This window comes from Biomphalaria glabrata, chromosome 3, assembly GCF_947242115.1.
Source record: "Biomphalaria glabrata chromosome 3, xgBioGlab47.1, whole genome shotgun sequence".
NCBI classification, from domain to species: Eukaryota; Metazoa; Mollusca; class Gastropoda; family Planorbidae; genus Biomphalaria; species Biomphalaria glabrata.
The window spans coordinates 15,285,531-15,313,487 of NC_074713.1; the positions used below are offsets into that span (position 1 = coordinate 15,285,531).

At 39.3% G+C, this 27,957-nt stretch overlaps 1 protein-coding gene across 3 annotated transcripts in view; it reads left to right on the forward strand.

The window, feature by feature from the left end:
- LOC106079740 (uncharacterized) overlaps positions 1-27,957 on the forward strand; it is a 115,668-nt gene that overhangs the window by 27,615 nt on the left and 60,096 nt on the right. For all 3 annotated transcript variants that reach the window (XM_056023615.1, XM_056023617.1, XM_056023618.1), the window contains exon 8: positions 14,941-15,116. In XM_056023615.1, coding sequence (XP_055879590.1) covers positions 14,941-15,116 — 176 coding nt within the window. The remainder of the gene's footprint in view (positions 1-14,940; positions 15,117-27,957) is intronic.

Below are 27,957 nucleotides of genomic sequence, written 5' to 3' on the forward strand. Positions count from 1 at the left end.
ACGATGTGATGGCTGTAGTCTGTAACAACGCCTTCAAGACCACGTGATGGCTGTAGTCTGTAACAACGCCTCCAAGACCACGTGATGGCTGTAGTCTGTAACAACGCCTCTAAGACGGCGGGTAGCCTGAAGAACTTTTGTAAATGCTGGTCATCACATTAACTACTGTCTGCATTTACAGATGAGCAGATGACTAGACATATCAGGGAGACGTGTCTGGTGTTGGGACAAATGATCTTGGCACACGCTTACAAACTTCCGGTCCATTCCGGCACATTTATCGGAAGGTGACATGAAGAAAATTTGCTAATGTTTTTTTTTTTATCAGTTGATTCAAGTAAATGTAGGCTTGGGAAACGGGGAGTCGTGCAGATAACATTGTGCAAGTGATAAATCTAGAGACCAAGTGATGCAAATAGCTCTGGACTAGGTCGTGTGTATTTATAGTCACGTCTGGGAAAGTGGACAGACTTGATCTATGCAAACTAATGAGGTGAATGCTGTCACTGCAACACTGCAGTCAGACGGCCATATTTGATTACTTTGGAAGGAAGGAAAAGGCAATAAGAAAGTCGTAACAGTTTAGAGAGTATTTAGATCGTGTTAAATCACTTTGAGTGTACGCACACTTGTGCACTGATAGTGTGCAAATGTTCGTGTCCTTAGCCTAATTAGTCTGCTGGCGTATGGTCCATCTTTCACCAGATTGTTGTTACAAGAATCCTATTTCATTATTTCCATACTTTGATTTTTAGATCATGAATTATTTTACTGTCACAGCATTAGTGTTGTTGTTGTTTTCTTTAGTGCATTTACTGTCATCTTTGAAGTAGTGTTTATTTTATATGACATCTGTGTGTGTTGCCAGTTGTCAGGAAAAGAGCTTAAAATAAACTAGCAATGAATGAAAGAGCCAATGAAACTGTATCTATACATTTAATTCTACAGAGTGTACAAAATAAACGCATCCCACTGTATAGCTGCGTTGTTGATCTTTATATAACAAACAGAGAAGTCAATCCGAATTGCACTTTTTTCAATTTCCAACAGTAGCTCACACTCTCTTAATGGTCAGAAGGTGGAAGATAGTCAAAGGCTGGAACGTGGTCAAAAGTAGAAGTCAAACTTCAATAGTTGATTTTGACAATGACAAATTAAATATGAATGTTTAGTTTATCGTTTTAATTGACCAGAAAGTAGGACTTCAATTAACATTTCTGTTTCTATTAATTGTTGACTAACCAAAACATTAGGTAGAGCCAGCATTTTTAACAGCATTTTTAAACTGACCAAATGGAATATTTTTTTTTGTAGTTTATAATTGCATTATTGGTCATTTGTTCTGAACGCACTGATAATGGTATTTGTTGAGAAACGGAGACTTGAGTAGTCATGCACGCGACAGTCATAACTAATACAAATGAGCATATTGTCATTGGAAATGGGAAATAACTACACATTCATTCTATGTTAACGGCAAGACACTTTTGCGTTCTGTAACATTAATAGTGACCAATGGAAATACTGTTTTGTTGTTGTTTTTGTTTTTATAGTGAAACAAAATCCCTTCTTTTTAAATGCTTTGTACTCAAGCATTTAATTATTTAAATACAGGTACTATTTGCACTAAACATCTAATCGCTAAACATTCCATCTTCTTGCTAAAAATGGCAAGGCTTTGATTAGACTGATAAGCACTTACTCTTTAGTGTCAGGAGGATGACTCTCTCACTATTCCACTCGCTTAATCGCATTTTTAAAAATCTCTTTTCTTATGTGTGTGTCATTATCCCAACGCCATTCTTTTATCTCTAATGTTTCATCTCTTTTTTTCTTCTCTCTATCTCTTCCTATGTCTCTCCCCCCTCTCTCTCTCTCTCTCTCTGTCTCTGTCGCTCTCTCTCTATATATATCTTTTATTCCTCATTTTCCCCTTTGTTTCTCTCTCTCTCTCTCTCTCTCTCTCTCTCTCTCTCTCTGATGCGTGTGATAAGATTGCGTGTGTCATCTGATTACGACTCTACATTTGCTCTGACGACAATGAACAAAAAAAAAAATTGTCACAGTGAAAGAATCCGTGTGAGGTGAGGTCAGTGTATTTGTGGGTTTGATGAGCTCATCTTTGATTGGCTAATCCGTCATCACGTGCAATGCAAGCTCTTAAAAATAAAAAGTCCTGGGCTGATTTTTCTGTCCTGTCATTAGTCTTGCCATTAAGGGATTGCATTCAAGAGATATATAGCCTGGCTTCTAGGGAACAGGGCAACAGGTTGTCCCTCTCCCCCCCCCTTGTAAATTAATGACTTATGGAGAAGTGAACGGAAGTTTTCACATGTTATTTTGGTTGGAAACTTCTAAGCTACTAAGATTATTTATTTTCACTGAATTGTCAAAAGTTTCTTTGTACTCAAATGAGCCAATCTGGCAAAGACACAATGGTCGCTGTAGTTGTACATATGTTTAAAATCCTGTCCATTGGTTTTAAGATATGAATTTGTTTTGAGTTCGTTCACTACACCGAGACCAAGCGTCATAGAAGGCCTAAACACTGACCTGCAACGTTGCAAACTGTGGGCAGTCGAGACCAATAGCATGCCTGCTAGACGTGGGAAAGAGCTATATTGGTGTCCAACGCCCACAGGTTGTGACGTCGCAGGTCAGTGTTGAGGCCTTCTATGACGAATGGTCTCGGCAACTTTTGTGAACTTTGTGTCCGCAACATGGAACAAGATCCACCAAGGGGAGATAAGATGTCACGTCACTGAACTTACAGAAACGTATTTATAGAGCTATTTATAGAGTTCACTAACTGAAAAGTTATTGAATTTTAAGCCTCTTCTCATTTAATATTGACGCAGCCAGATGGGAGAAATGTCAGCAGAACTGAACAGATGAAAATAGTTGCTGCGTAGTTTAGTCTAATATTCTAGCACAATTTTATCTAATTTGTCAACCCTTCTATCGTGTTTTGCGCTTTTTTCCCACTTTGAACTCTACAGTTTCTCATTCAGCGGCCCCAAAGTGAAAAGCTATTATTGTTTGTGTGCTAAACACAAGTCATGTTACGATGTCAAGACTATTTAGATTTTTAAAAATTTCAGGATTCATTGCCCTCGAAAACCTGATTCTGCTACTTATGGTCTTTGGAAAGCGAACCTTTAAAAAAAGTTAGAATGCACAAGCATATAAACTATTTTCTTAACCATTTCTACAATGACCTTGCCTTCTCTTCTTGGATAAAAGTGTAACATAACACAGACGGGTATTTGAAAACGGCTCTAATGTTTTTCCTAGTAATTAGACAGTTTATGTATATCTTTATGACAAAAGAAAAAAATAATTGCCCGATTGGCCACACTGTGAAAACTCTGGTTTGGCCGTTATAAAGTTTCAAAAATATAATCATCTTTAAAATTGGCCTGTTTTTTTTTTTTTATCCTTCTGCAAAACTTGATCAGGAATTCCCGCAGTTGACTCAAATGTTTCTTTGTATTCAGTAGAGAGTTGAATCTATAAATAGACTTTTTCTCCCCGTCTTTTTCAGAAGTCATTAGCTGATTGTTACTAGAGGAGCCTGATTGTGCTTAGCTCACTGAAAAGACTCTTTACAATAATACAATCAGGGCCGGATTTAAGTAAGTGGAGGCCCCGGGGCAGAATATTTTTGGAGGCCTCAATACGTTTGCTCAAAGCTTGAATAAAAATCCACTTACTAACAATAATACTAATGTCTCTAAAAGCATTCACTATTTTAAAATAAAGACATTGAGTCATCAGCTTCAAAAAGTAGGAATTGATTTTTTTTTAAATAGTGCTTGTTAAAACAGGGTTTGACCTGAAAATGCATTTATATGCTTGGAAGAAGATAATGAATCGAGTCTCATTTGTCGTCCCCAATATGTTTTAATGATACTACTAGTCTCATAATGCTTCATTCGAAGTCACATTTCTGAAGGATTTATATGTGTGTGTGTGAGTGTGCTATGTGTGAGTACGATGTTGTAACACAGACTTTGCATCTGGTTTGATCCGACATTTAGAACGTATCAAAAAAAGTTCTATTTTTAGAACACGCCCTGAAGTTTATCGCATTAGAAAACATTCTAGAGAGGAAATCATGAAGCAATGGTTCCGCTTTAGTTTTTTCATTGACCTGTCAGTTTCAGAGTTTAATATGAATAACAATTATTGCTTAGGTAATATTCCTCGGTTTAAAATAGACATTTGAACACACCCTAACACACACACACACATCGTTACCTCAGAATGAACTTCAAATGTACGTCATGCTACGACTTGAATGTTCAGTAGCAACCACTCCCTCAATCTGCCTTGAAACAATTAGCTCACATTTTTTCTTGGCTATTAAATTTTCTGCTTCTAAATATAGCATCAGCCTTGACCTTTAATTGAAGAAAACGTTCAGATGAGAGCAGGTGAGCACTCTTGTCCTTGCTACCCCCACCCCGCCCTCTTTATTCTGCTATCTGCCCTCTTTATTCGGCTATCTGGTTAGGTTAATCTGATGAATGGATTTTTTTTTCTTAACTCAACCTGTTGCTTGAATACATAATAATGTTATGACAATTAAAAGTGTGTGTGTGTTTTTTCTTCGTGTTCCATGGGGACACAACCAATCAGGCATCTGTTGAGTTATCGATCTTGGTATTAAGTGTTTTGGATTCTTAGGTGGTTGTTTTTTTTTCTTTTTCATTTTTATTGATTGTCTAGTTCTTGTGTTGTTTGTTAGTTTCAACAACTAAAGACGCACCAACAACAACGAAAGTGTTGGTCTGGTAGGGTCCGGTGGCTGGCGCCAGCTGTGCATATACAAGAGCGTTGATTTGATGAGGTTTGATACAGCCGATACTCTTTGAGATCAACACTCAATACGATTGTTTGGTTGATAACGTCGAGTGAATACGTTGGACAATGTGTGCACCCACTGGCATCAACATTACGATAATTAACATTCATGATGATGTGTGACTATGTCTGGTGTGGTTGTAGACTTGATGTGTGCCTATGTCTAATGTGGTTGTTGACTTGATGTGTGCCTATGTCTGGTGTGGTTGTAGACTTGATGTGTGACTGTGTCAGGTGTGGTTGTAGACTTGATGTGTGCCTATGTCTGGTGTGGTTGTAGACTTGATGTGTGACTGTGTCTGGTGTGGTTGTAGACTTGATGTGTGACTGTGTCTGGTGTGGTTGTAGACTTGATGTGTGCCTATGTCTGGTGTGGTTGTAGACTTGATGTGTGACTCTGTCTGGTGTGGTTGTAGACTTGATGTGTGCCTATGTCTGGTGTGGTTGTAGACTTGATGTGTGCCTATGTCTGGTGTGGTTGTAGACTTGATGTGTGACTGTGTCTGGTGTGGTTGTAGACTTGATGTGTGCCTATGTCTGGTGTGGTTGTAGACTTGATGTGTGACTGTGTCTGTTGTGGTTGTAGACTTGATGTGTGCCTATGTCTGGTGTGGTTGTAGACTTGATGTGTGACTCTGTCTGGTGTGGTTGTAGACTTGATGTGTGCCTATGTCTAATGTGGTTGTTGACTTGATGTGTGCCTATGTCTGGTGTGGTTGTAGACTTGATGTGTGCCTATGTCTGGTGTGGTTGTAGACTTGATGTGTGACTCTGTCTGGTGTGGTTGTAGACTTGATGTGTGCCTATGTCTGGTGTGGTAGTAGACTTGATGTGTGACTGTGTCTGGTGTGGTTTTAGACTTGATGTGTGACTGTGTCTGGTGTGGTTGTAGACTTGATGTGTGCCTGTGTCTGGTGTGGTTGTAGACTTGATGTGTGCCTATGTCTGGTGTGGTTGTAGACTTGATGTGTGACTCTGTCTGGTGTGGTTGTAGACTTGATGTGTGCCTATGTCTGGTGTGGTTGTAGACTTGATGTGTGACTGTGTCTGGTGTGGTTGTAGACTTGATGTGTGACTTTGTCTGGTGTGGTTGTAGACTTGATGTGTGCCTATGTCTGGTGTGGTTGTAGACTTGATGTGTGCCTATGTCTGGTGTGGTTGTAGACTTGATGTGTGACTGTGTCTGGTGTGGTGTAGACTTGATGTGTGACTGTGTCTGGTGTGGTTGTAGACTTGATGTGTGACTCTGTCTGGTGTGGTTGTAGACTTGATGTGTGACTCTGTCTGGTGTGGTGTAGAATTGATGTGTGACTGTGTCTGGTGTGGTTGTAGACTTGATGTGTGACTCTGTCTGGTGTGGTTGTAGACTTGATGTGTGCCTATGTCTGGTGTGGTGTAGACTTGATGTGTGACTGTGTCTGGTGTGGTGTAGACTTGATGTGTGACTATGTCTGGTGTGGTTGTAGACTTGATGTGTGACTTTGTCTGGTGTGGTTGTAGACTTGATGTGTGACTCTGTCTGGTGTGGTTTTAGACTTGATGTGTGACTCTGTCTGGTGTGGTTGTAGACTTGATGTGTGCCTATGTCTGGTGTGGTTGTAGACTTGATGTGTGCCTATGTCTGGTGTGGTTGTAGACTTGATGTGTGACTGTGTCTGGTGTGGTTGTAGACTTGATGTGTGACTGTGTCTGGTGTGGTTGTTGACTTGATGTGTGACTGTGTCTGGTGTGGTTGTAGACTTGATGTGTGCCTATGTCTGGTGTGGTTGTAGACTTGATGTGTGCCTATGTCTGGTGTGGTTGTAGACTTGATGTGTGCCTATGTCTGGTGTGGTTGTAGACTTGATGTGTGCCTATGTCTGGTGTGGTTGTAGACTTGATGTGTGACTTTGTCTGGTGTGGTTGTAGACTTGATGTGTGACTTTGTCTGGTGTGGTTGTAGACTTGATGTGTCACTGTGTCTGGTGTGGTTGTAGACTTGATGTGTGACTTTGTCTGGTGTGGTTGTAGACTTGATGTGTGCCTATGTCTGGTGTGGTTGTTGACTTGATGTGTGACTGTGTCTGGTGTGGTTGTAGACTTGATGTGTGACTGTGTCTGGTGTGGTTGTTGACTTGATGTGTGACTGTGTCTGGTGTGGTTGTAGACTTGATGTGTGCCTATGTCTGGTGTGGTTGTAGACTTTATGTGTGACTGTGTCTGGTGTGGTTCTAGACTTGATGTGTGACTGTGTCTGGTGTGGTTGTAGACTTGATGTGTGCCTATGTCTGGTGTGGTTGTAGACTTGATGTGTGCCTATGTCTGGTGTGGTTGTAGACTTGATGTGTGACTGTGTCTGGTGTGGTTCTAGACTTGATGTGTGCCTATGTCTGGTGTGGTTGTAGACTTGATGTGTGACTCTGTCTGGTGTGGTTGTAGACTTGATGTGTGCCTATGTCTGGTGTGGTTGTAGACTTGATGTGTGCCTATGTCTGGTGTGGTTGTAGACTTGATGTGTGACTGTGTCTGGTGTGGTTGTTGACTTGATGTGTGCCTGTGTCTGCTGTGGTTCTAGACTTGATGTGTGCCTATGTCTGGTGTGGTTGTAGACTTGATGTGTGCCTCTGTCTGGTGTGGTTGTAGACTTGATGTGTGCCTATGTCTGGTGTGGTTGTAGACTTGATGTGTGCCTCTGTCTGGTGTGGTTGTAGACTTGATGTGTGCCTATGTCTGGTGTGGTTGTAGACTTGATGTGTGACTGTGTCTGGTGTGGTTGTAGACTTGATGTGTGATTGTGTCTGGTGTGGTTGTAGACTTGATGTGTGACTGTGTCTGGTGTGGTTGTAGACTTGATGTGTGACTGTGTCTGGTGTGGTTCTAGACTTGATGTGTGACTGTGTCTGCTGTGGTTCTAGACTTGATGTGTGCCTCTGTCTGGTGTGGTTGTAGACTTGATGTGTGACTGTGTCTGGTGTGGTTGTAGACTTGATGTGTGACTGTGTCTGGTGTGGTTGTAGACTTGATGTGTGACTCTGTCTGGTGTGGTTGTAGACTTGATGTGTGACTGTGTCTGGTGTGGTTCTAGACTTGATGTGTGACTGTGTCTGCTGTGGTTCTAGACTTGATGTGTGCCTCTGTCTGCTGTGGTTCTAGACTTGATGTGTGCCTCTGTCTGGTGTGGTTGTAGACTTGATGTGTGACTCTGTCTGGTGTGGTTGTAGACTTGATGTGTGACTCTGTCTGGTGTGGTTGTAGACTTGATGTGTGACTGTGTCTGGTGTGGTTCTAGACTTGATGTGTGACTGTGTCTGCTGTGGTTCTAGACTTGATGTGTGCCTCTGTCTGCTGTGGTTCTAGACTTGATGTGTGCCTCTGTCTGGTGTGGTTGTAGACTTGATGTGTGACTCTGTCTGGTGTGGTTGTAGACTTGATGTGTGACTGTGTCTGGTGTGGTTGTAGACTTGATGTGTGACTGTGTCTGGTGTGGTTGTAGACTTGATGTGTGCCTATGTCTGGTGTGGTTCTAGACTTGATGTGTGCCTATGTCTGGTGTGGTTGTTGACTTGATGTGTGACTGTGTCTGCTGTGGTTCTAGACTAACACTGACTTCCCGCTCTTTCGTTCACACATGTCGACTTCAAACGTAGCACAGATTTTAATGCAGACAAAAGGTTGTGGGATTCTGCCGTCTGTCTTAAACAATGTTAATCTTAGGAAAGTCTCGCCGATACTGTCTTCGTGTCTCTATAGTATACCTCACTTTTCTATGTGTCGCGTCAATGTCTCCCCGCGCTACTGCGCATGTCTATAGTTAGAGCTGATTTTGGCGATAAACTAAACAATGCCTTGCGGTCTACGTCAACTGACCTACATCAAAATGTTGACTTAGAACGGAGGGACTTCTCCATTGGATTCTACATTACTAAAAAGGTGTCCCAGAAATGATCAGATAACTTTCAAGAAACACGCGGCTTCATCTTCACTCCTTTTTTTTTGTACACCGGAAACAGTTTTTAAAAAGCGAGCTATTTATAGATTTCTCGCCACAAAATGAAAATCTCTAAACAATCAAAATAAAAAAAAAAATAGTTGTAAATAGAAACAAAGCTTATATATGGGAAAGCTTCGCACTCTCACTGCCATATCTCTCAATACTGCAAGGCTTATCTCCCCTCTTTTATACAAAACAAAATTAATTCATTACCACTAAGCAATTCACTAGTTGGTTTATTTTTTGATTGATTCATGTTTTGTCTTCGACTTTGAATAACTGTGGGAGATTTCAACTTAATCCGAGAAGGATAAGAGGGAGAAAAACGTGTAAAAGAATCCTCCCAGACAGACAGACCGACGAAGTGAGATGTAAAGACAACGTTTGACTAACATTCTCTGTACGAATTAGAAAAAGAAGCCCGTATCTACTTTGTGTGTACACTACCATTCAGCTTGAGAGGAAACTTTGTGTGTACACTACCATTCAGCTTGAGAGGAAACCTTGTGTGTACACTACCATTCAGCTTGAGAGGAAACCTTGTATGTACACTACCATTCAGCTTGAGAGGAAACTTTGTGTGTACACTACCATTCAGCTTGAGAGGAAACCTTGTATGTACACTACCATTCAGCTTGAGAGGAAACTTTGTGTGTACACTACCATTCAGCTTGAGAGGAAACTTTGTGTGTACACTACCATTCAGCTTGAGAGGAAACTTTGTGTGTACACTACCATTCAGCTTGAGAGGAAACTTTGTGTGTACACTACCATTCAGCTTGAGAGGAAACTTTGTGTGTACACTACCATACAGCTTGAGAGGAAACCTTGTATGTACACTACCATTCAGCTTGAGAGGAAACTTTGTGTGTACACTACCATTCAGCTTGAGAGGAAACTTTGTGTGTACACTTCCATTCAGCTTGAGAGGAAACCTTGTGTGTACACTACCATTCAGCTTGAGAGGAAACCTTGTGTGTACACTACCATTCAGCTTGAGAGGAAACCTTGTCTGTACACTACCATTCAGCTTGAGAGGAAACCTTGTCTGTACACTTCCATTCAGCTTGAGAGGAAACCTTGTGTGTACACTACCATTCAGCTTGAGAGGAAACCTTGTATGTACACTACCATTCAGCTTGAGAGGAAACCTTGTATGTACACTACCATTCAGCTTGAGAGGAAACCTTGCCTGTACACTTCCATTCAGCTTGAGAGGAAACCTTGTATGTACACTACCATTCAGCTTGAGAGGAAACCTTGCCTGTACACTTCCATTCAGCTTGAGAGGAAACCTTGTATGTACACTACCATTCAGCTTGAGAGGAAACCTTGTGTGTACACCTCCATTCAGCTTGAGAGGAAACCTTGTGGTAAAAGTATCCAATACTGCATATTTCACTGGGACCACATTTAGAAATAAGCTTTTTAAGCAATGCTATTTGTGTTTGCTTTCCAACAGCCTTACGCTGGAATAAATAATGGCTTGAAGATTATGTAACAGAAGCAACGAATTGGATTAGGTGTAAGCCGAACAGTCACACAGACAAACTGACTCATTCTTGTAATAACGTTGCGGCTATCTCCCGATGACGTCAAAGGGGCATTCTAATCACTCACACATACTCACGCATTTACACACACATACATATCTAAGGAGACACAAATACATTCCTACACACATGCATACCTACAGACACAAAAGCTGAGTGTGTTGATGACACATCAGACTTGATTGAAGTCTGTGCATGTCAGGTAGTCACTCCCCCCCCCCTTTTTCAGCTTCTCTCTCCCTTCTCTTACATCTTAATCCGATCATGTATATTTTGTTTCCCTTGTCCCGCAAGTCTAAATATAGATCTATGCGACAGTGCAACAGATGTGTCTTGGAATCAATACGTACATCACACTACAAATAGATTTAGTCTTTATTCTAGTCTAAGTCACAGTGTTTCCTACTAAAGGCGATCCAAAAGCTAATTATTTAATTCCTATCCCTGTGGCTAATAAACTGTTTCCTATGTACTAAACACAATATTCCGTTATGCTTTATATTACACTAGTCGACCGGCGGCGTAACATACGCCGCTATTTTGCAGGGCCGGCCTTAGGCCACTGTAACCCATGCGTCTGCAGTTGGCCTCGCACTTTCATGGGACCCGCGCTAATTCTAGGTGTATAAATTATTAAATCAAACAATTTTATATCTTATAACAGATTTTCCGCGGCCTCGTGATTTACCAGGAGCTGCTGGAAATCTCCTGAAATTGCGAAATATACGAAAAAGTCCGAAAATTCTTAAAATCTTTAGAAAACTCATACAAATCTCCTGAAATATATAGACAAAAATTGTCATTTTGGGTGTCATTCAATATGGAAAACGACAATCCTACGCGCGATAAAAAAAAAAAACGGCATAATCCCGTAATTTCGGAATCTGGTGAAAGAAGCTTTTCGTGCCTCAAACTAATGAAGAATTACTTGAGGTCAACAATTCTCTTAGATAGATTGAAACATTTGGTAATTCTTGCTATTGAGCGTGATCTATGAAAGAAATAGAATTTTTATGATGTACTATATGCACGCAAGGTTTGTAAAGTAATTCTGTGCGTAGTCAAGAATGAATAGAAAGACAAATGTATTTTCTAATATAAATTCTTAATTTTCACTTATAATCCGTATCCTTACCCAAACTGGGCCCCGCGAATTGTTAAGTCCGGGTGATGGGTGAATACAGAGTAGATTACTTGTTCTCCTCCTCTCCCCCCCCCCCCCCATCTTTTTTTCGCAGACCGCTAAAACTACGTGGGGTAGAAATAAAAAAGAGTGATCTTTCCATGACTTCTTCGTCACAACGGTTAAGTCCGGCCCTGCTTTTTTTGTGACGGGTGAATACTACGTGTTCTCCCCCCCCCCCCCCGGTCTCTTTTTTTTTTCTGCATAGGATAACTCTAGTCCGTCTGACTTGCAAAAATAAATGAGTGATCTTTCCATTACGTGGTGTCCAAACTCTTGAGCCATGAAGAGAATTATATATATAGATACTGTTGTCCTGGAAACTATTTCGTAGACTGTACTGTACACTACAGAATACCCTACATCTAGATCTAGGTTACTTACTAAGCAATAAGATTTTAACTATATAATATATCCCTATAAACTACATTCTATATCCATAATTATCTTCGGACTCGAAGACAAGCCTTATTTACTTATATCCCTAATTATAGTATATACTAAATACTACATGCCTATACACTAAACAATCCAGATACTAAATACTATATCCAATATGAAATATCTCACATACTAAATGCTATTGAACGGCATTACTTTCCGAGAGGCAGGGGAGAAAATACGCAGTGGAAGAAGCGCAGAAGTGAAGCAGGTTGAAGATCAACTAGGAATGTAACGTCTTGTCTTTTGATACGGTTCTGCGGGTGGTGTCTGATCTGGAGGTGCCAAAATGTTTGGTGGCACTCATCGTCACAGCACCCCAAGGTTGGAGTCCAGTAAAGTGACGTCAGTGGTAGAGTCATGCGCCCATTGTATGCATGATGCATAAGCTCTATTATTAATATCCACTATGTGACTAAATAAGAGAGCGTAATAACATTATCTATATTCAACTCTTTCTTGGTACTTAAGATCTGTTGCAGACTCTCCCTCTCTCTCTCTCTCTTTCCCTCTCTCTCTCTCTCTCTCTCCCTCTCTCTCCTCCCCACTCTCTCTCCCTCTCTCTCTCCCCCTCTCTCTCTCCCCCTCTCTCTCTCCCCCTCTCTCCTCTCCACTCTCCTCCCTCTCTCTCTCCCTCTCTCTCCTCCCCTCTCTCTCTCTCTCTCCCTCTCTCTCTCCTCCCCTCTCTCTCCCTCTCTCTCCTTCCCACTCTCTCTCTCCCTCCCTCTCTCTCTCTTCCCCACTCTCTCTCTCCCTCTCTCTCCTCCGCACTCTCTCTCTCCCTCTCTCTCCTCCCTACTCTCTCTCCTCCCCACTATCTCTCCCTCCCTCTCTCTCTCTCTCTCTCTCTTTCCCTCTCTCTCCTCCCCACTCTCTCTCTCCCTCTCTCTTTTCCCCCTCTCTCTCCCTCCCTCTCTCTCCCCACTCTCTCTCTCCTCCCCACTCTCTCTCTCTCTCCCTCTCTCTCCTACCCTCTCTCCCTCCTCCCCACTCTCTCTCCCTCTCTCTCCTCCCCACTCCCTCTCTCTCCTCCCCACTCTCTCTCTCTCTTTCCCTCTCTCTCTCCCTCCCTCTCTCTCCTCCCCACTCTCTCTCCCTCCCTCTCTCTCCCTCTCTCTCTCTCTCCCTCTCTCTCCTCCTTACTCTCTCTCTCTCTTTCCCTCTCTCTCTCCCTTCCTCTCTCTCTCCCTCTCTCTCCTCCCCTGTCTCCCTCTCTCTTTCTTCCGTTTTCTTCCCCAAGGCCTTGAGCCAATCATCTAGACGTTAATTGTAGGGCTCCTGCTCAGGGAGGGGGGAGGGAACTCGTTAAGCAAGTGGAACGGTGCGAAACTTTGTCGCTGGTGCCTGAAGGGACGAGATCCTTACAGTGTGTAGAGAGGTCTGTTAGAGAGTACATGGTCACGTAAACATTTCAAGAACGCTAAGATGTTACCAGCTTAATTGCTTTTAATCGACAATAACGAAGTTGATTGTTTCCTATCACTTGTGCAGTGATGTCCAACCTACAGCACGTGGGCCGAATCTGTCCCGTGACGTGAAGGCGCTTTAAAAAACTTCGTTATTGATGCTACCTCGGTTAAATAGGACTTTGTACAAAGCTTATATTAACTATCTATGTCTGTCTTTCTGTCTGTTAAAAAAGTTTGTACACGTTATTTCTCCTACACCCAAAATGAAATTTTGCTCGATTATTTTACCTGACAAAACAAGCATTTGGTTAGTGTGTTGGCTTGAGGAGGCTAAAGGAAGCTTGAGCCCGAGTTTGAATTCAGGTCCTTCATTTTTTTTCTTTTATTTATAATTGCATTGAAAATCAAAGCTATCACGCTAACCTCTGTCTCAACTGGTCCAGACAAGTCAGAGGATCATAGCGCAGTAAGAAAGCTAAAAGCATGAAAATCGCGATAAACAAAATAATTGGTAAAAATATTTCTAATCACACACAGTTGTTATTGTTAGTCTATATTACTCTCTATATATTACAGATTTAATTAGATGACTGATTTAACTAATTGATACAACTACGCTTAATATAAGCTTGTTTTTTTTTAAATATATTGTTTTCGTTGTATCTATTTGTTCGTTGATTTATTTTTGCGCTGATGTGGCGCGTGACACGCGGTCTTCAGACTGGAAAAAAATTGGTCCCCACTGCACTAGAGAATCTTTGATGCAGACGGCGTGGGTTTATATTCGGGCTTGTTAACCACATTAATAATCGAATACTTGTAGAGCCGTGGAGAAATAATACTCGTTTTAGTGTATTCGACACTAAGTGAGAAGAGAAAAACAAATGTTAGTAATGTATAAAAACACCTTACATCATTATTAGTTTGATGAAACATGTACATTAAGTGTGTGTGTGTGTGGTTGTGTGTGTGTGTGGTTGTGTGTGTGTGTGTGTGTGGTTGTGTTGGTTCAATTACAAATTATCTTCCTTCTCCCTTGAACAAGATTCATTATTTGGATAGAAATGGCTTGTAACTACACAACCCGCCCAGTTCACCGCTGAGCTAATGCAAATAACTACATTATTGAAATCTTGTTTTCGAGTAGGAGTGTCAACAGGTGGAAAGCTAGGGTTTGCCAACTAAGCACTGACATGGCATTATATATGACATTTGTAAGTGTCTATATGACACCATTATCTTCCAATTATCACCGGAAGTGGTGAAATGAAATAGCAGAGGAGATGCTCAAGACGTTCTAGTTTCGTTCCTTTTCTTTGATGTTTGATGTTCAGACAGACAAACAGACAGGTAGGTAGACAGAAAGACAGACGGCAATACATTAGAGATGCAAATATATTTCAATATACTGGTAATTAAACTGGTTTAATGAATGATATGACAATTAAACGATCGTTAGATAGTTAGAATTTTGTTGATCTTTATTTAAGCCATGCGTTCTTCCCTACTCTTCTCTAGGAGCTACATAAATCCTCACAAGGCAGAGATTCTAGCCCAGTTTCAAGACAGAGGCAAACTTTGGCCCAACACTTTTCAAAAATCTGGCCCAGCAGACTTCCGTGTGCGTGGTGACTCTCCGCGCATCAAAAAGTCCAGGTCTTCCGGGACTAGAGTAACAGAAACTGTGGCAAGGGGTGAGTAATCTAGCCTGAATAACTTTCCAACTCACCTTGTCACATGACTCTCTAGACACATTTTTCTTACCTTAGTCTACGCCTTGTGAGTAACTCTGGGAAGACGTTAGCTTGTGTTGACGATGTAATGCGTCTTTATGGTGTACGCTTGTTGGGCCTACTAGTGGCCTAGTTAGTCAGGGTCTGAAACTTTTTAGCGGCCCCCGAAAGTGGAATAGACGCTTTTAGTTTTGTGTGGTCTGTCTGTCCGTCCGTCCGTCGAAAAGATATTGATAATCCAACATCATGACAACGGCTACGGTACTTTTTTTCTTTTCTGAAAGCGAAAATATTTTTTTTAAATCAACTATGCAAGCAGTTTCTTCATAAATATCAATTAGATAATCATTATATGACATTAGATAGGCCAGGTTCACATTCAACTTCTCCTTCACTCTCTTGGTCTGCTGGACCGTTGGGTCTCCACACAAGATCTATAAACTTTCTTTCTCCATTCTTCTCTGTCATTTGCCTTTGATATAATTTCATTCTGATATTCTTTCTGAAAATATTGAAACCTGCCCTTTTACCTGCCTGGATGGACCAGTTCGGGGGCCGATTTTGAGTTTGTGTTTCCACACAAACTGTCTTTGTAACCTTGTTTTTCGTTGTGGCCATAAAATCCTATGCGTTTTTCACCATATTTGTGGTAGACAACTCTATCTGTTTATTTCTAAGTCTTACTTCAACTTGTGCATTAAATACCCCCCCCCCTCCCTCCCCTTGTTGTACACGAAAAAGAAAAGATATCATTGAATTTTACTTTGTGTCACATGACTAGTTGAATTCCACATGCTATTTGTATGCTGCTTTCAGATTAGTTGCCTAATCAAATATAAATACATTTACTGGCCATAAATATTCTATCTATCTATCTATCTATCTATCTATCTATCTATCTATCTATCTATCTATCTAATCTAATCTAATCTAATCTAATCTAATCTAATCATCTAATCTAATCTAATCTAATCTAATCTATCTGTCTGTCTGTCTGTCTGTCTGTCTATCTATCTATCTAATCTAATCTAATCTAATCTAATCTAATCTAATCTAATCTATCTATCTAATCTAATCTAATCTAATCTAATATGTCTGTCTGTCTATCTATCTATTCTAATCTAATCTAATCTAATCTAATCTAATCTAATCTATCTATCTTATCTAATCTAATCTAATCTAATCTAATCTGTCTGTCTGTCTATCTATCTATTCTAATCTAATCTAATCTAATCTAATCTAATCTATCTATCTATCTATCTATCTATTTATCTATCTATCTATCTATCTATCTATCTATCTATCTATCTATCTATCTATCCTATCTATCTATCTATCTATCTATCTATATACCTATCTATCTATCTATCTATCTATCTATCTATCTATCTATCTATCTGTCTGTCTGTCTGTCTGTCTGTCTGTCTATCTATCTATCTATCTATCTATCTATCTATCTATCTATCTATCTATCCATCTTTCTATGGCTATTTTTAGTACTTGTTTCTTTTTCTCTTGTTTCTCGAAATGGAAATATTATGTTTATTGCTTATGTAATTAAACCAACCTTTACCTTGGCGTATTACGTAACACCTATATAGTCACTGCTCACTGTTAGCCTGTATAAACACTGCTCAGTATTTTAAAAAAATTAACCTCTTTAAACACTTCCCAGTGTTAGTATCTAGAGACACTGCCCATTGTTAGCTTCTATGGACACTGCCCAGTGTTAGCCTCTATGGACACTGCTCAGTGTTAGCCTCTATGGACACTGCCCAGTGTTAGACTCTAAAGACACTGTCCAGTGTTAGCCTGTACAGCCACTGCCCAGTGCGTCACTTGTTCTTCACTAAACCAAGGATGTAACCATCTGCTCATTTTTTTTCCGAAAGCGCGCGCGCGCACACACGCACAAACACACACAAACACACATACAAAGGCTTAATTATTAGATATGTCGATTTAAAAGAAAAGTTGAATCTAAAAATAACCCAAGCAAGTGTATCTCTTCAACATTAACTTCATTGAAACAGCTTGGGCAAAAATTGACTGGACTCTGTGTGTGTGTTCATTTCTCTAGTTGATACATCGATTTTATCCAACTAATCGATGAAAGGCGATTTCAAAAAGACTTCTCTTCTTGTTGGCGAATGCTTCCCCCCCTACTCCCCCCCCCCCTGCTCAAAAGCCAATGTTCAAATATGTGTGAAGCTGTTAAAAGGAGTCATCGTCGCCTATGAAGTAGAACTTTCAGTGTTATTAAGGAAGTCACTGCAGAAGTAAAGGGTAGTAGTCGGAATGAAGCTTGTGGAGTAGCCCGTGCACTTTAGATAGCATGTGTCTCATAAAGCGAATCCCTCAGACACCATATGCCTTGGATAATATACACATCATACAGAATATGCTTCAAATAACATATCTCATTCAGCATATGCCTCAGGTAGCATATCCCGTACAGCATATTCCTCAGATAAACATAACTCAGACAAACTACATGTTCCCTTGATGCGATCTGATTTGCTTGATTTCAGACATTTATACGGAAGAAGATAATGAATTGATTTTTTGTTTAATGGCGCGTGTGTCCCATAAACAAGAGAAGTATTGATGGACTGGAGAAACAAACAAAAAGTATTGTAAGAATGTAATTAGAATTTGTGATTAGATTAGTTATTTGAACTGTTTTGTTCACTTGTGTAGATTCAAGTTGGCACTAGGCTGGAAGCTCAAGTAATATACATAAAACTTAGGGTCTTTGTTATCAACTGAACACCCTAGCTGTGTAGCCATTACTCTGAACTTTGCAGTAATCTACTCTAGACCCTACCTTCATATTTATATATATATCTTAGACCCTACCTTCATATTTATATATATATCTTAGACCCTACCTTCATATTTATATATATCTTAGACCCTACCTTCATATTTATATATATATCTTAGACCCTACCTTCATATTTATATATATCTTAGACCCTACCTTCATATTTATATATATATCTTAGACCCTACCTTCATATTTATATATATATCTTAGACCCTACCTTCATATTTATATATATATATCTTAGACCCTACCTTCATATATGTATATATATATATATATATATATATATATATATATTAGACCCTACCTTCATATTTATATATATATTAGACTAGACCCTACCTTCATATATATATATATATATATATTAGATCCTACCTATTAAGCTGAAGGAGACATAATCTAGAATTCTAGATCCTATACCTGTATCCAACTGAACTTGACATATTCAGCTCTAGACTTTGACCCATAGCTCTTAAACTGAACATAACATATTCAGCTCTAGATTTAAGAACCCTAAATCTTAAACTGAATATGACTTAAATTTTCGAAAGTCTAAACCTCTATTAAACTGAACATGACTTAATCTTTTCGAAAGTCTAAACCTCTATTAAACTGAACATGACTTAATCTTTTCGAAAGTCTAAACTTCTACTAAATTGAACGTGACATAATCGACTCTAGATTTAGACCTCTATCTACTGACCTGAATGTGAGATAACCAGCTTTAGTTTTAAGATCTTTACTGACCTGAACGTGACATAAATAACTAATAAACTCTAGTTCAGAAGACGTGGCATCTTTGTTTTAGAACGGAACCTGATACAGACAAAGCTCTCGTCATTTTCCAAGGGTGTATTTCTTTATATCTACACCGCCAGGTTGTTAAAGACATTTTTTATTTGTAGTGGTTTTGTTTGTTTTCCACTTTTAGGTGAGCAGTAAATGGATAGACAAAAAAAAACCCAAGGAAAACTGTCTAAAAGGATGCGACGGAAGACATAATTGTCACACGTAATGACAATGACACACGCTTGGACAATGATGTGTCACAGACGGAGAGACACTGACATCGCCCTTGAGCTGTTTTGTCATCAGGCTCAAAACTAGAATCGAGTACGAAGAAAATCGATTATCATTTACTTCTCTCCCCCCCCCCCCCCCCGCCCATTTCTCTTCTTTTTCTTTCCGTCTCTTTGAACGACGTTACAAATTGTTGACTTCGTGGCACGGGAGTGGACCAAGTGGACCGAGAGATGACCACACGTTCGGTCCATTTCTTCCTTTCTGTGGGTGTCGGTCATCGTACAGACCGTGATATTCTTTCTTGGCCCCCCCCTCTTTTTTTTTCTATTTGTTCCCAGGAGACATGCGTTCGTTCTTTTTCCCTCTTCTTCATAATGTAGCGCTTTAATGTAAGAGCATAGTGTCGTCATGTAGCGCTTTAATGTAAGAGCATAGTGTCGTCAGGTAGCGCTTTAATGTAAGAGCATAGTGTCGTCATGTAGCGTTTTAATGTAAGAGCATAGTGTCGTCATGTAGCGCTTTAATGTAAGAGCATAGTGTCGTCAGGTAGCGCTTTAATGTAAGAGCATAGTGTCGTCATGTAGCGTTTTAATGTAAGAGCATAGTGTCGTCATGTAGCGCTTTAATGTAAGAGCATAGTGTCGTCAGGTAGCGCTTTAATGTAAGAGCATAGTGTCGTCATGTAGCGTTTTAATGTAAGAGCATAGTGTCGTCAGGTAGCGCTTTAATGTAAGAGCATAGTGTCGTTATGTAGCGTTTTAATGTAAGAGCATAGTGTCGTCATGTAGCGTTTTAATGTAAGAGCATAATGTCGTCAGGTAGCGCTTTAATGTAAGAGCATAGTGTCGTCAGGTAGCGTTTTAATGTAAGAGCATAGTGTCGTCAGGTAGCGCTTTAATGTAAGAGCATAGTGTCGTCAGGTAGCGCTTTAATGTAAGAGCATAGTGTCTCATGTTCCGGAAATCCTGGACTTTTTTCTGGGGAAAAAATGATAAGCTTATCATGGAACTTTATTTTAGCTTTTGGTCTTTTCCCTTCTTGTTATTTTTGGTCCCTTGATTTTTATTTTCCTGGTTCTTGAAGAAAGAATGAATAAGTCCTAGAACTTGGTTTTGGTTCTTAAAGTAAGACATTGTAATTACAAACCTTAAAAGAACTCTGTCTATTTGGTACACAGATGTACACGTTATTTCTCCCACAACCAATCTCGGGTCAAGTTGAAAGCAAGAATCAATTTTAAAAAATTAAACATTTAGCTAATCAACTATTGGTAATTAATTATTTTTGTTTCTTATCGCACAAGGAAAGAAATCGTACTTTACAGATTTGGCGGTATATGTTGAATTAGTCCTCTTGAGGAGGCTTTGAGAATTTTTTTTTTAAAAGCGATCACGGCAACATTCACACAGATACTCCCTTCTTCACCCTCCCCACCCCCCTTTCCCCGCCAACTGGTCTAGACAAGAGATAGGATTATAGCGCATTGAGAAAGCTAAAAGCATGAAATTGGTAAAGGTATTTCTAATCGCTTAGATTTATTATTGATAGTCTAGATCTATTATAAATTTAATTACACTACTGATCCAAACTAATTAATACAATTGGATTTAACATATTGTTTTTTTTTAAAGTATGTTTTATATTTTCCTTGTTCATCCTATAACTTCTAGAATATTCCTGAAGATAATACTCCTGTAGACAATACTCCTGTGGACAATACTACTGGACTATGAAAAATGGGAAATGTTAAGACTCTCTTGTAATGTTAGACCAAGACGACAGAGACCTAGACACAGAGACAGAGACACATAGATAGTAAGAATTTGTTAGGATGATACTTTGTACGTGTGTGTGTGTGTTATTGAAATCAATGAATGGTTGCCCTAGCAACGAACTCTTCGCTTCTATTTTTTTCCCTTTCAAAAATGATCTACTTCCATTAACTTACCAAAGCTCACGTTGTAATCTCGCTTTAACAACGGTTGTCTGGGCTTGGGGGTGCGAACTCCGGACTGTCTTCTCCATGGTCCCGGGTTCGAACCCTGCCCGTTGCCATCACCTGCAGTCCTTGATACATTACTGCAGGGGGGTCTTCCCAGTGAGCTTTGTACAATGTTCTTCTGTCAACAGTCCAGCTACTGATTTCTACTTAATGCGCAAAATGTCTATTTTTAACTATTTACTGAACACAAAAAAACATCTGACGAGAATGCGGTAATTCCCGATGAAATCTGTTTAAACTAAACATACTCAAGTCAAAATTAATTTTAAGATGATTATATTTGTAAAAATTATAACAGTCAAAACAGTTTTCCCTGTGTGGTCAATATATAGGTAGGTTTTTTTACCCAAGAGTATGCATAAAATTTTTTGGAAAATCGTTTTCAGCCGTTTTCGAAATACCCTTTCAGTGTCCAGTTCCACTTTTTTTTTTTTACTTTTTAACACGTGAAGAATTTGCAAGCTTAAATGAGGCATTGTCTAATAAATAAATGGCTTCATATTATTATATGGCTTTAAAACGCATACGTTATCAACAGGCTGTACAATTTTGCATTGTAATCTTTGTGACACTGTTTTATTTCATACCTACTTAAAGCTGTGTTTTATTTGATACCTACTTAAAGCTGTGTTTTATTTCATAACTACTTGAACTGTGTTTTATTTCATACCTACTTAAAGCTTTGTTTTATTTCATACCTCTTACAGCTATGTTTTATTTCATACCTACTTAAAGCTGTGCTGTTTGATACCTACTTAAAGCTGTGCTATTTGATACTTACTCAAAGCTGTGTTTTATTTCATACCTACTCAAAGCTGTGCTATTTGATACCTACTTAAAGCTGTGTTTTATTTGATACCTACTTAAAGCTGTGTTTTATTTGATACCTACATAAAGCTGTGTTTTATTTGATACCTACTTAAAGCTGTGTTTCATTTCACAACTACTTGAACTGTGTTTTATTTCATACCTACTTAAAGCTTTGTTTTATTTCATACCTCTTACAGCTATGTTTTATTTCATACCTACTTAAAGCTGTGCTGTTTGATACCTACTTAAAGTTGTGTTTTATATGATACCTACTTAAAGCTGTGTTTTATATGATACCTACTTAAAGCTGTGTTTTATTTGATACCTACTTAAAGCTGTGTTTTATATGATACCTACTTAAAGCTGTTTTTTATATGATACCTACTTAAAGCTGTGTTTTATTTGATACCTACTTAAAGCTGTGTTTTATTTGATACCAACATAAAGCTGTGTTTTATTTGATACCTACTTAAAGCTGTGTTTTATTTCATAACTACTTGAACTGTGTTTTATTTCATACCTACTTAAAGCTTTGTTTTATTTCATACCTCTTACAGCTATTTTTTATTTCATACCTACTTAAAGCTGTGCTGTTTGATACCTACTTAAAGCTGTGCTATTTGATACTTACTCAAAGCTGTGTTTTATTTGATAACTACTTAAAGCTGTGTTTTATTTGATACCTACTTAAAGCTGTGTTTTATTTGATACCTACTTAAAGCTGTGTTTTATTTAATACCTACTTAAAGCTGTGTTTTATTTCATAACTACTTGAACTGTGTTTTATTTCATACCTACTTTAAGCTTTGTTTTATTTCATACCTCTTACAGCTATGTTTTATTTCATACCTACTTAAAGCTGTGCTGTTTGATACCTACTTAAAGCTGTGCTATTTGATACTTACTCAAAGCTGTGTTTTATTTCATACCTACTCAAAGCTATGCTATTTGATACCTACTTAAAGTTGTGTTTTATATGATACCTACTTAAAGCTGTGTTTTATTTCATACCTACTTAAATATGCTTTATGCTATACGTACATCAGAAGTAAAGCTTGCCACTTTTTGTGTTTAGGTCGATGACACAGTCTGAGACGCACGACTAAGAAAACTCTCTTGTCCCAGACTCTGGTCTACCCTTTTTTTTTTCATCCCTGTAATAAGGGATTATACTGAAAGGCTCTTTCGCCCGCGGCTTAGCTTTTTATTCTTAGACTACATCTCTTACTGAAAGGACTAAGAGGTAACGGGAGGGAGGGATCGAATAAGAGAGAGAGAGAAAGAGAGACAGGCAGACAGACTGACAGAACGGTGACGAAAAGGAGAAGGAAGGTACTAAAGAAAGCACATATTTTAAAAAAACAACAACTAAGTACCTAAACCTACCCGAAAAAAAAATGGAGAAAGTACAGTGTATGGATCTTTTCAAAAAAAAACTAAGTATCGAAACATACAAAAAATATAGAAAGTACACCCATGTATTGATTTTTTTTTTTTAAGGAAAACATCGTGACAAAACATTTCAAAATGACAGTTAAAGTCGATAACTTGAGCTGAGCAGATGATGGCAGGGTGTGATATATAATAACTGTGTCAATGTCAGTACCAGTTGACAATAGTGTTCACTAGTGAGGTGTCTTCTCCTTGTCACGGCGTCTAACGAATCACTTTGATACACATAATGTGAGAAGTGAGATCAATAGTCTCTTGTTGTGACACTACGCGACATATTTCCGAGTATTTAAAATCATATAGTGTTGATTTTGTGAAATTTGACCAACAAGTGTTACCATACTTTGGTTATTTTTCTAGCGATAAATAAAATTCTTCTCTTGCGTAATGCTTACGTGTTTTCTTGAAATTTAGAACAGAAATAGAGCATCTCGTGAAGAATGCTTTAACAAATACACACCACTGAAAAACGCACTATAAACATTTTCTTTAAGAAGCCTTTAAGAAATAGGCTTCAGTAAAGAATCGAGTACTACAATTTTCTGCGATCCCTTGTGAAACAAGTAAGCTCTAAATGTAAATAGCTGGATGTCCTGCAAAATAAAAAAATTCTAACTAAAAAAAAAAAAGAGAACACTCGTCATCATATTCGTAGACTGCATTGCTTAAAGAAGAAAAAAAGATTGAAACCAACGATACTTGAAATCACATGCTTCATCAGACCTTTTTCCTTGCAGCAGATCTACTACCAAATCGACCAGCTACACCTCCGCTGTAAAAGCGGAAGGTAAAAGTTAAATAAGAACGCCACATTGAACACATTATATAAATTAGAGTGACCTGGTGAGCACAATTAGTCAGGCGCGAGTAATTTTTTTAGAACTTTAGAAGCTCAAAACTATTGATCAGTGAATATTGTAATAATAATTTAAGAAAGAAACTTTTTTTTTTGAGTGGTAGAGTTCAAAAATACTTTTAGCTTATGGTACACAATGTTAACATTAAAAATGAATTTATTGATCGAGGAATGTCATCTTCGTCTTCTTCTGCTTCTATTCAGCTTTTTGCTGTTGAGTTGTTTGTTTTGTAATGTGTGAGTACGACTGACCCACAGGGGTCGCCTTCGAGTTTGTGTGATGCTTAAACTCACTTTATATTATCGTGTTTCTTTCACTCTTCTGCTAAAAGACAACCATTTGGAACACAATCCCGACTTTGAATATCGTTAACAGCTTGCTGTCGCCATTGGTTAGACAGCTTTTTGCTGTTGAGTTGTTTGTTTTGTAATGTGTGAGTACGACTGACCCACAGGGGTCGCCTTCGAGTTTGTGTGATGCTTAAACTCACTTTATATTATCGTGTTTCTTTCACTCTTCTGCTAAAAGACAACCATTTGGAACACAATCCCGACTTTGAATATCGTTAACAGCTTGCTGTCGCCATTGGTTAGACCACTGTGGCTTGGTTAATTATGAGAACGAGGCTCTGGGTATCTTTGTTTTCGGATCTCATTTCATTACGTCAACATGGCGGTCACGTGACCTGTCCCCACAAATTAGCTTTTAGTCTGCATGGTGGCAATGCTTCACGCAAGGAAATCATTTGCTTCTCCTGAATTAAGGAGAAAGAAAAAATGCTTGCAAAGGGAGGAGGGGGGGGGCTATTATGTCGTTTATTTTAAAAGCTGTTTGGAGAGTTGAAATATTAAAACTGGTGGGGAGTGATTTGAATAATAAGTGTATCAACTGTGTATCTTCAGATTAACAGATTTGAATGATAAGTGTATCAACTGTGTATCTTCAGATTAACAGATTTGAATGATAAGTGTATAACTGTGTATCTTCAGATTAACAGATTTGAATGATAAGTGTATAACTGTGTATCTTCAGATTAACTCTCTATATTGACTAGTAAAATCAAAAGTCAATATGTACATCAACAGACGCATGCGCAGATGTTTGTATTTGAATGGTGCTTATGCATCATGACTTGAATATACGAGTTCATTTTTTTTTAAATACGGTTTTTAAATGATTAAGAATCATTTCATCCTTTCTTGCCTGATAAAATAAAAAAAAAATTGAAGAGGATATTTCAGTACGTCTCTGCCACCTCGATTCTAGCCGTCTTTCTCACGTCCGACCGGTCGGCTCTCTGTCATCGTTCTGTCGTTCTGTTGACGTCGTATGCGCGAACGAAACATGACGTTACAGGACGTTTTAGTAGGAGCAATGAAATCCTGACCAAGAACGTTTCCAACATTTTAGTAACGTCCCGTCCCACCGGTGGATATTTCTTTCATTTCTGATACCACATGTTGATGACTCGGTCGTTGGCTGAATCTAACTTTTATTAATAAATGTACACGGCTGTCAAACTTTATGAGTGTATGTAGAAATACAAATGGAATAATAATTGAACCAAGAAATAACTCAATCTATAAAAGACATGGCTTTCAGTCACACGGCTCTCACTCCTCAACTCTCACTCTTCTGTCTATTAACTTGAACTACGACATATCACCTCCTGGTTTCATCAGAATCTAGTTAGCATACAAAACCTTCGATAAAGTCCAGTAGGGAATCAGCGTCGAAGGCGTCATTATCCCGTTGATGTTGAGGTTTTTATCCAAGGAACAGGCCTTGGCCGGGAGCTCCAACCCCAAGTCTTGTCTGAGAGCTCCCAGCAGTAACGACCATGGCCCGAGTAATGAGGCCGTACCGCGCCTCATTCCTTGTTCCCGCTCGCTATAAGTGGCCGAAGCCAGCACCATGGGGAGTTTGCCTCATATAATGTAGCAGCCACTGTTCCGTGCAGGGACTGCCACTCTAGCTAACGGGACACTGATGTCGGCCCCCTTTGTGGAACGGCATGGCGGACTTTTGGACTGGGTTGCTGGCTTTTGTTCCATCCCCACCCCGAGTGAGATTTAAAAAAAAAGCTCCCGTTCTTAGCCTCTCTAGTTCCACTACTAGACATTTTCACGGAGGCGCTACGCTGAGGCGACGGGGGGGGGGGGGGGGGGGGGGGCTGAATCGTCCGGCCTACACAACCAACACATCCGCTCACCTGTACTCACGGTTACATCAGAAACACGCGCACATAGCATCACGTCCATCTCAACTTTATTTGACCTGCGCCAACTAAGTGGGGAACGCGCGAACGTTCATTGCTTCGTCTTACATGTAAAAGTTATAGAAACATTAGCCTGCAGTGATGATATTCAATTATTGAAATAAGACACTGACAACAGACTACTTAACCTAACCTATATAAATAAGTGCGTATATTTATTCCAAATTCAACGATCTTCAAAATATATTATAGAAAATTACTTATGAAATAAAACGACTTTTATTTTCATTTGAACATTCTTAACAATAACAACTGGATGCCAATGAAAGCAACAAGATCAGCACACATTGCTTGCACATTGCTTGCAGCTACGTAGTTACAAAAGATAACTTAATGAGTAAAAAAAAAAAAAGAGCCCTTTGGAGTTTGTCTAATTCTTGTGGGTGAGTGTTTCTCTGTTGAAGATTGAAACACAGGCGGGTGAACAAATAATGAATAGAAAATCTTTTAGCCTGCACGCAATGAAACTTGAAACATTTTTTTCCTTGACGTTTTTATTTAATTTATTTAATATTTTTATTTATTTTTTTTTATTCTTAAAAGGCTTCAAAATGTTTGGATCCAATCCACAATAAGTGAATTGAATTAATTTTTTTTTTAAAGTAAGCACTGTATGCACCATACAAATCACTGCTATTAAGTACACTGAGTTTGCCTATGTTTTTATTAAGTGATACAGAAACACAAATAAAAATATGTCTCATCTTGTATTCGAAGAGTCTCTCATTGATCTTGTTGGCGATGTACCTCACATTGATGTTCTGGGCAAAGAACCTCGCATTGATGTTCTGGACGATGTACCTCGCGCTGATCTTGTTGGCGATGTACCTCACATTGATCTTGTTGGCGATGTACCTCGCATTGATCTTGTGGGCGATGTACCTCACATTGATCTTGTGGGCGATGTACCTCACATTGATCTTGTTAGCGATGTACCTCGCATTGATCTTGTTGGCGATGTACCTCACATTGATCTTGTTGGCGATGTACCTCACATTGATCTTTTTGGCGATGTACCTCACATTGATCTTGTTGGCGATGTACCTCACATTGATCTTGTTGGCGATGTACCTCACATTGATCTTGTTGGCGATGTACCAGACATTGATCTTCTTGGCGATGTACCTCACATTGATCTTGTTGGCGATGTACCTCACATTGATCTTGTTGGCGATGTACCTCGCATTGATCTTGTTGGCGATGTACCTCACATTGATGTTCTGGGCGATGTACCTCGCATTGATCTTGTTGGCGATGTACCTCACATTGATGTTCTGGGCGATGTACCTCGCATTGATCTTGTGGGCGATGTACCTCGCATTGATCTTGTTGGCGATGTACCTCACATTGATGTTCTGGGCGATGTACCTCGCATTGATCTTGTTGGCGATGTACCTCACATTGATGTTCTGGGCGATGTACCTCGCATTGATCTTATTGGCGATGTACTTCACATTGATGTTCTGGGCGATGTACCTCGCATTGATCTTGTTGGCGATGTACCTCACATTGATGTTCTGGGCGATGTACCTCGCATTGATCTTGTT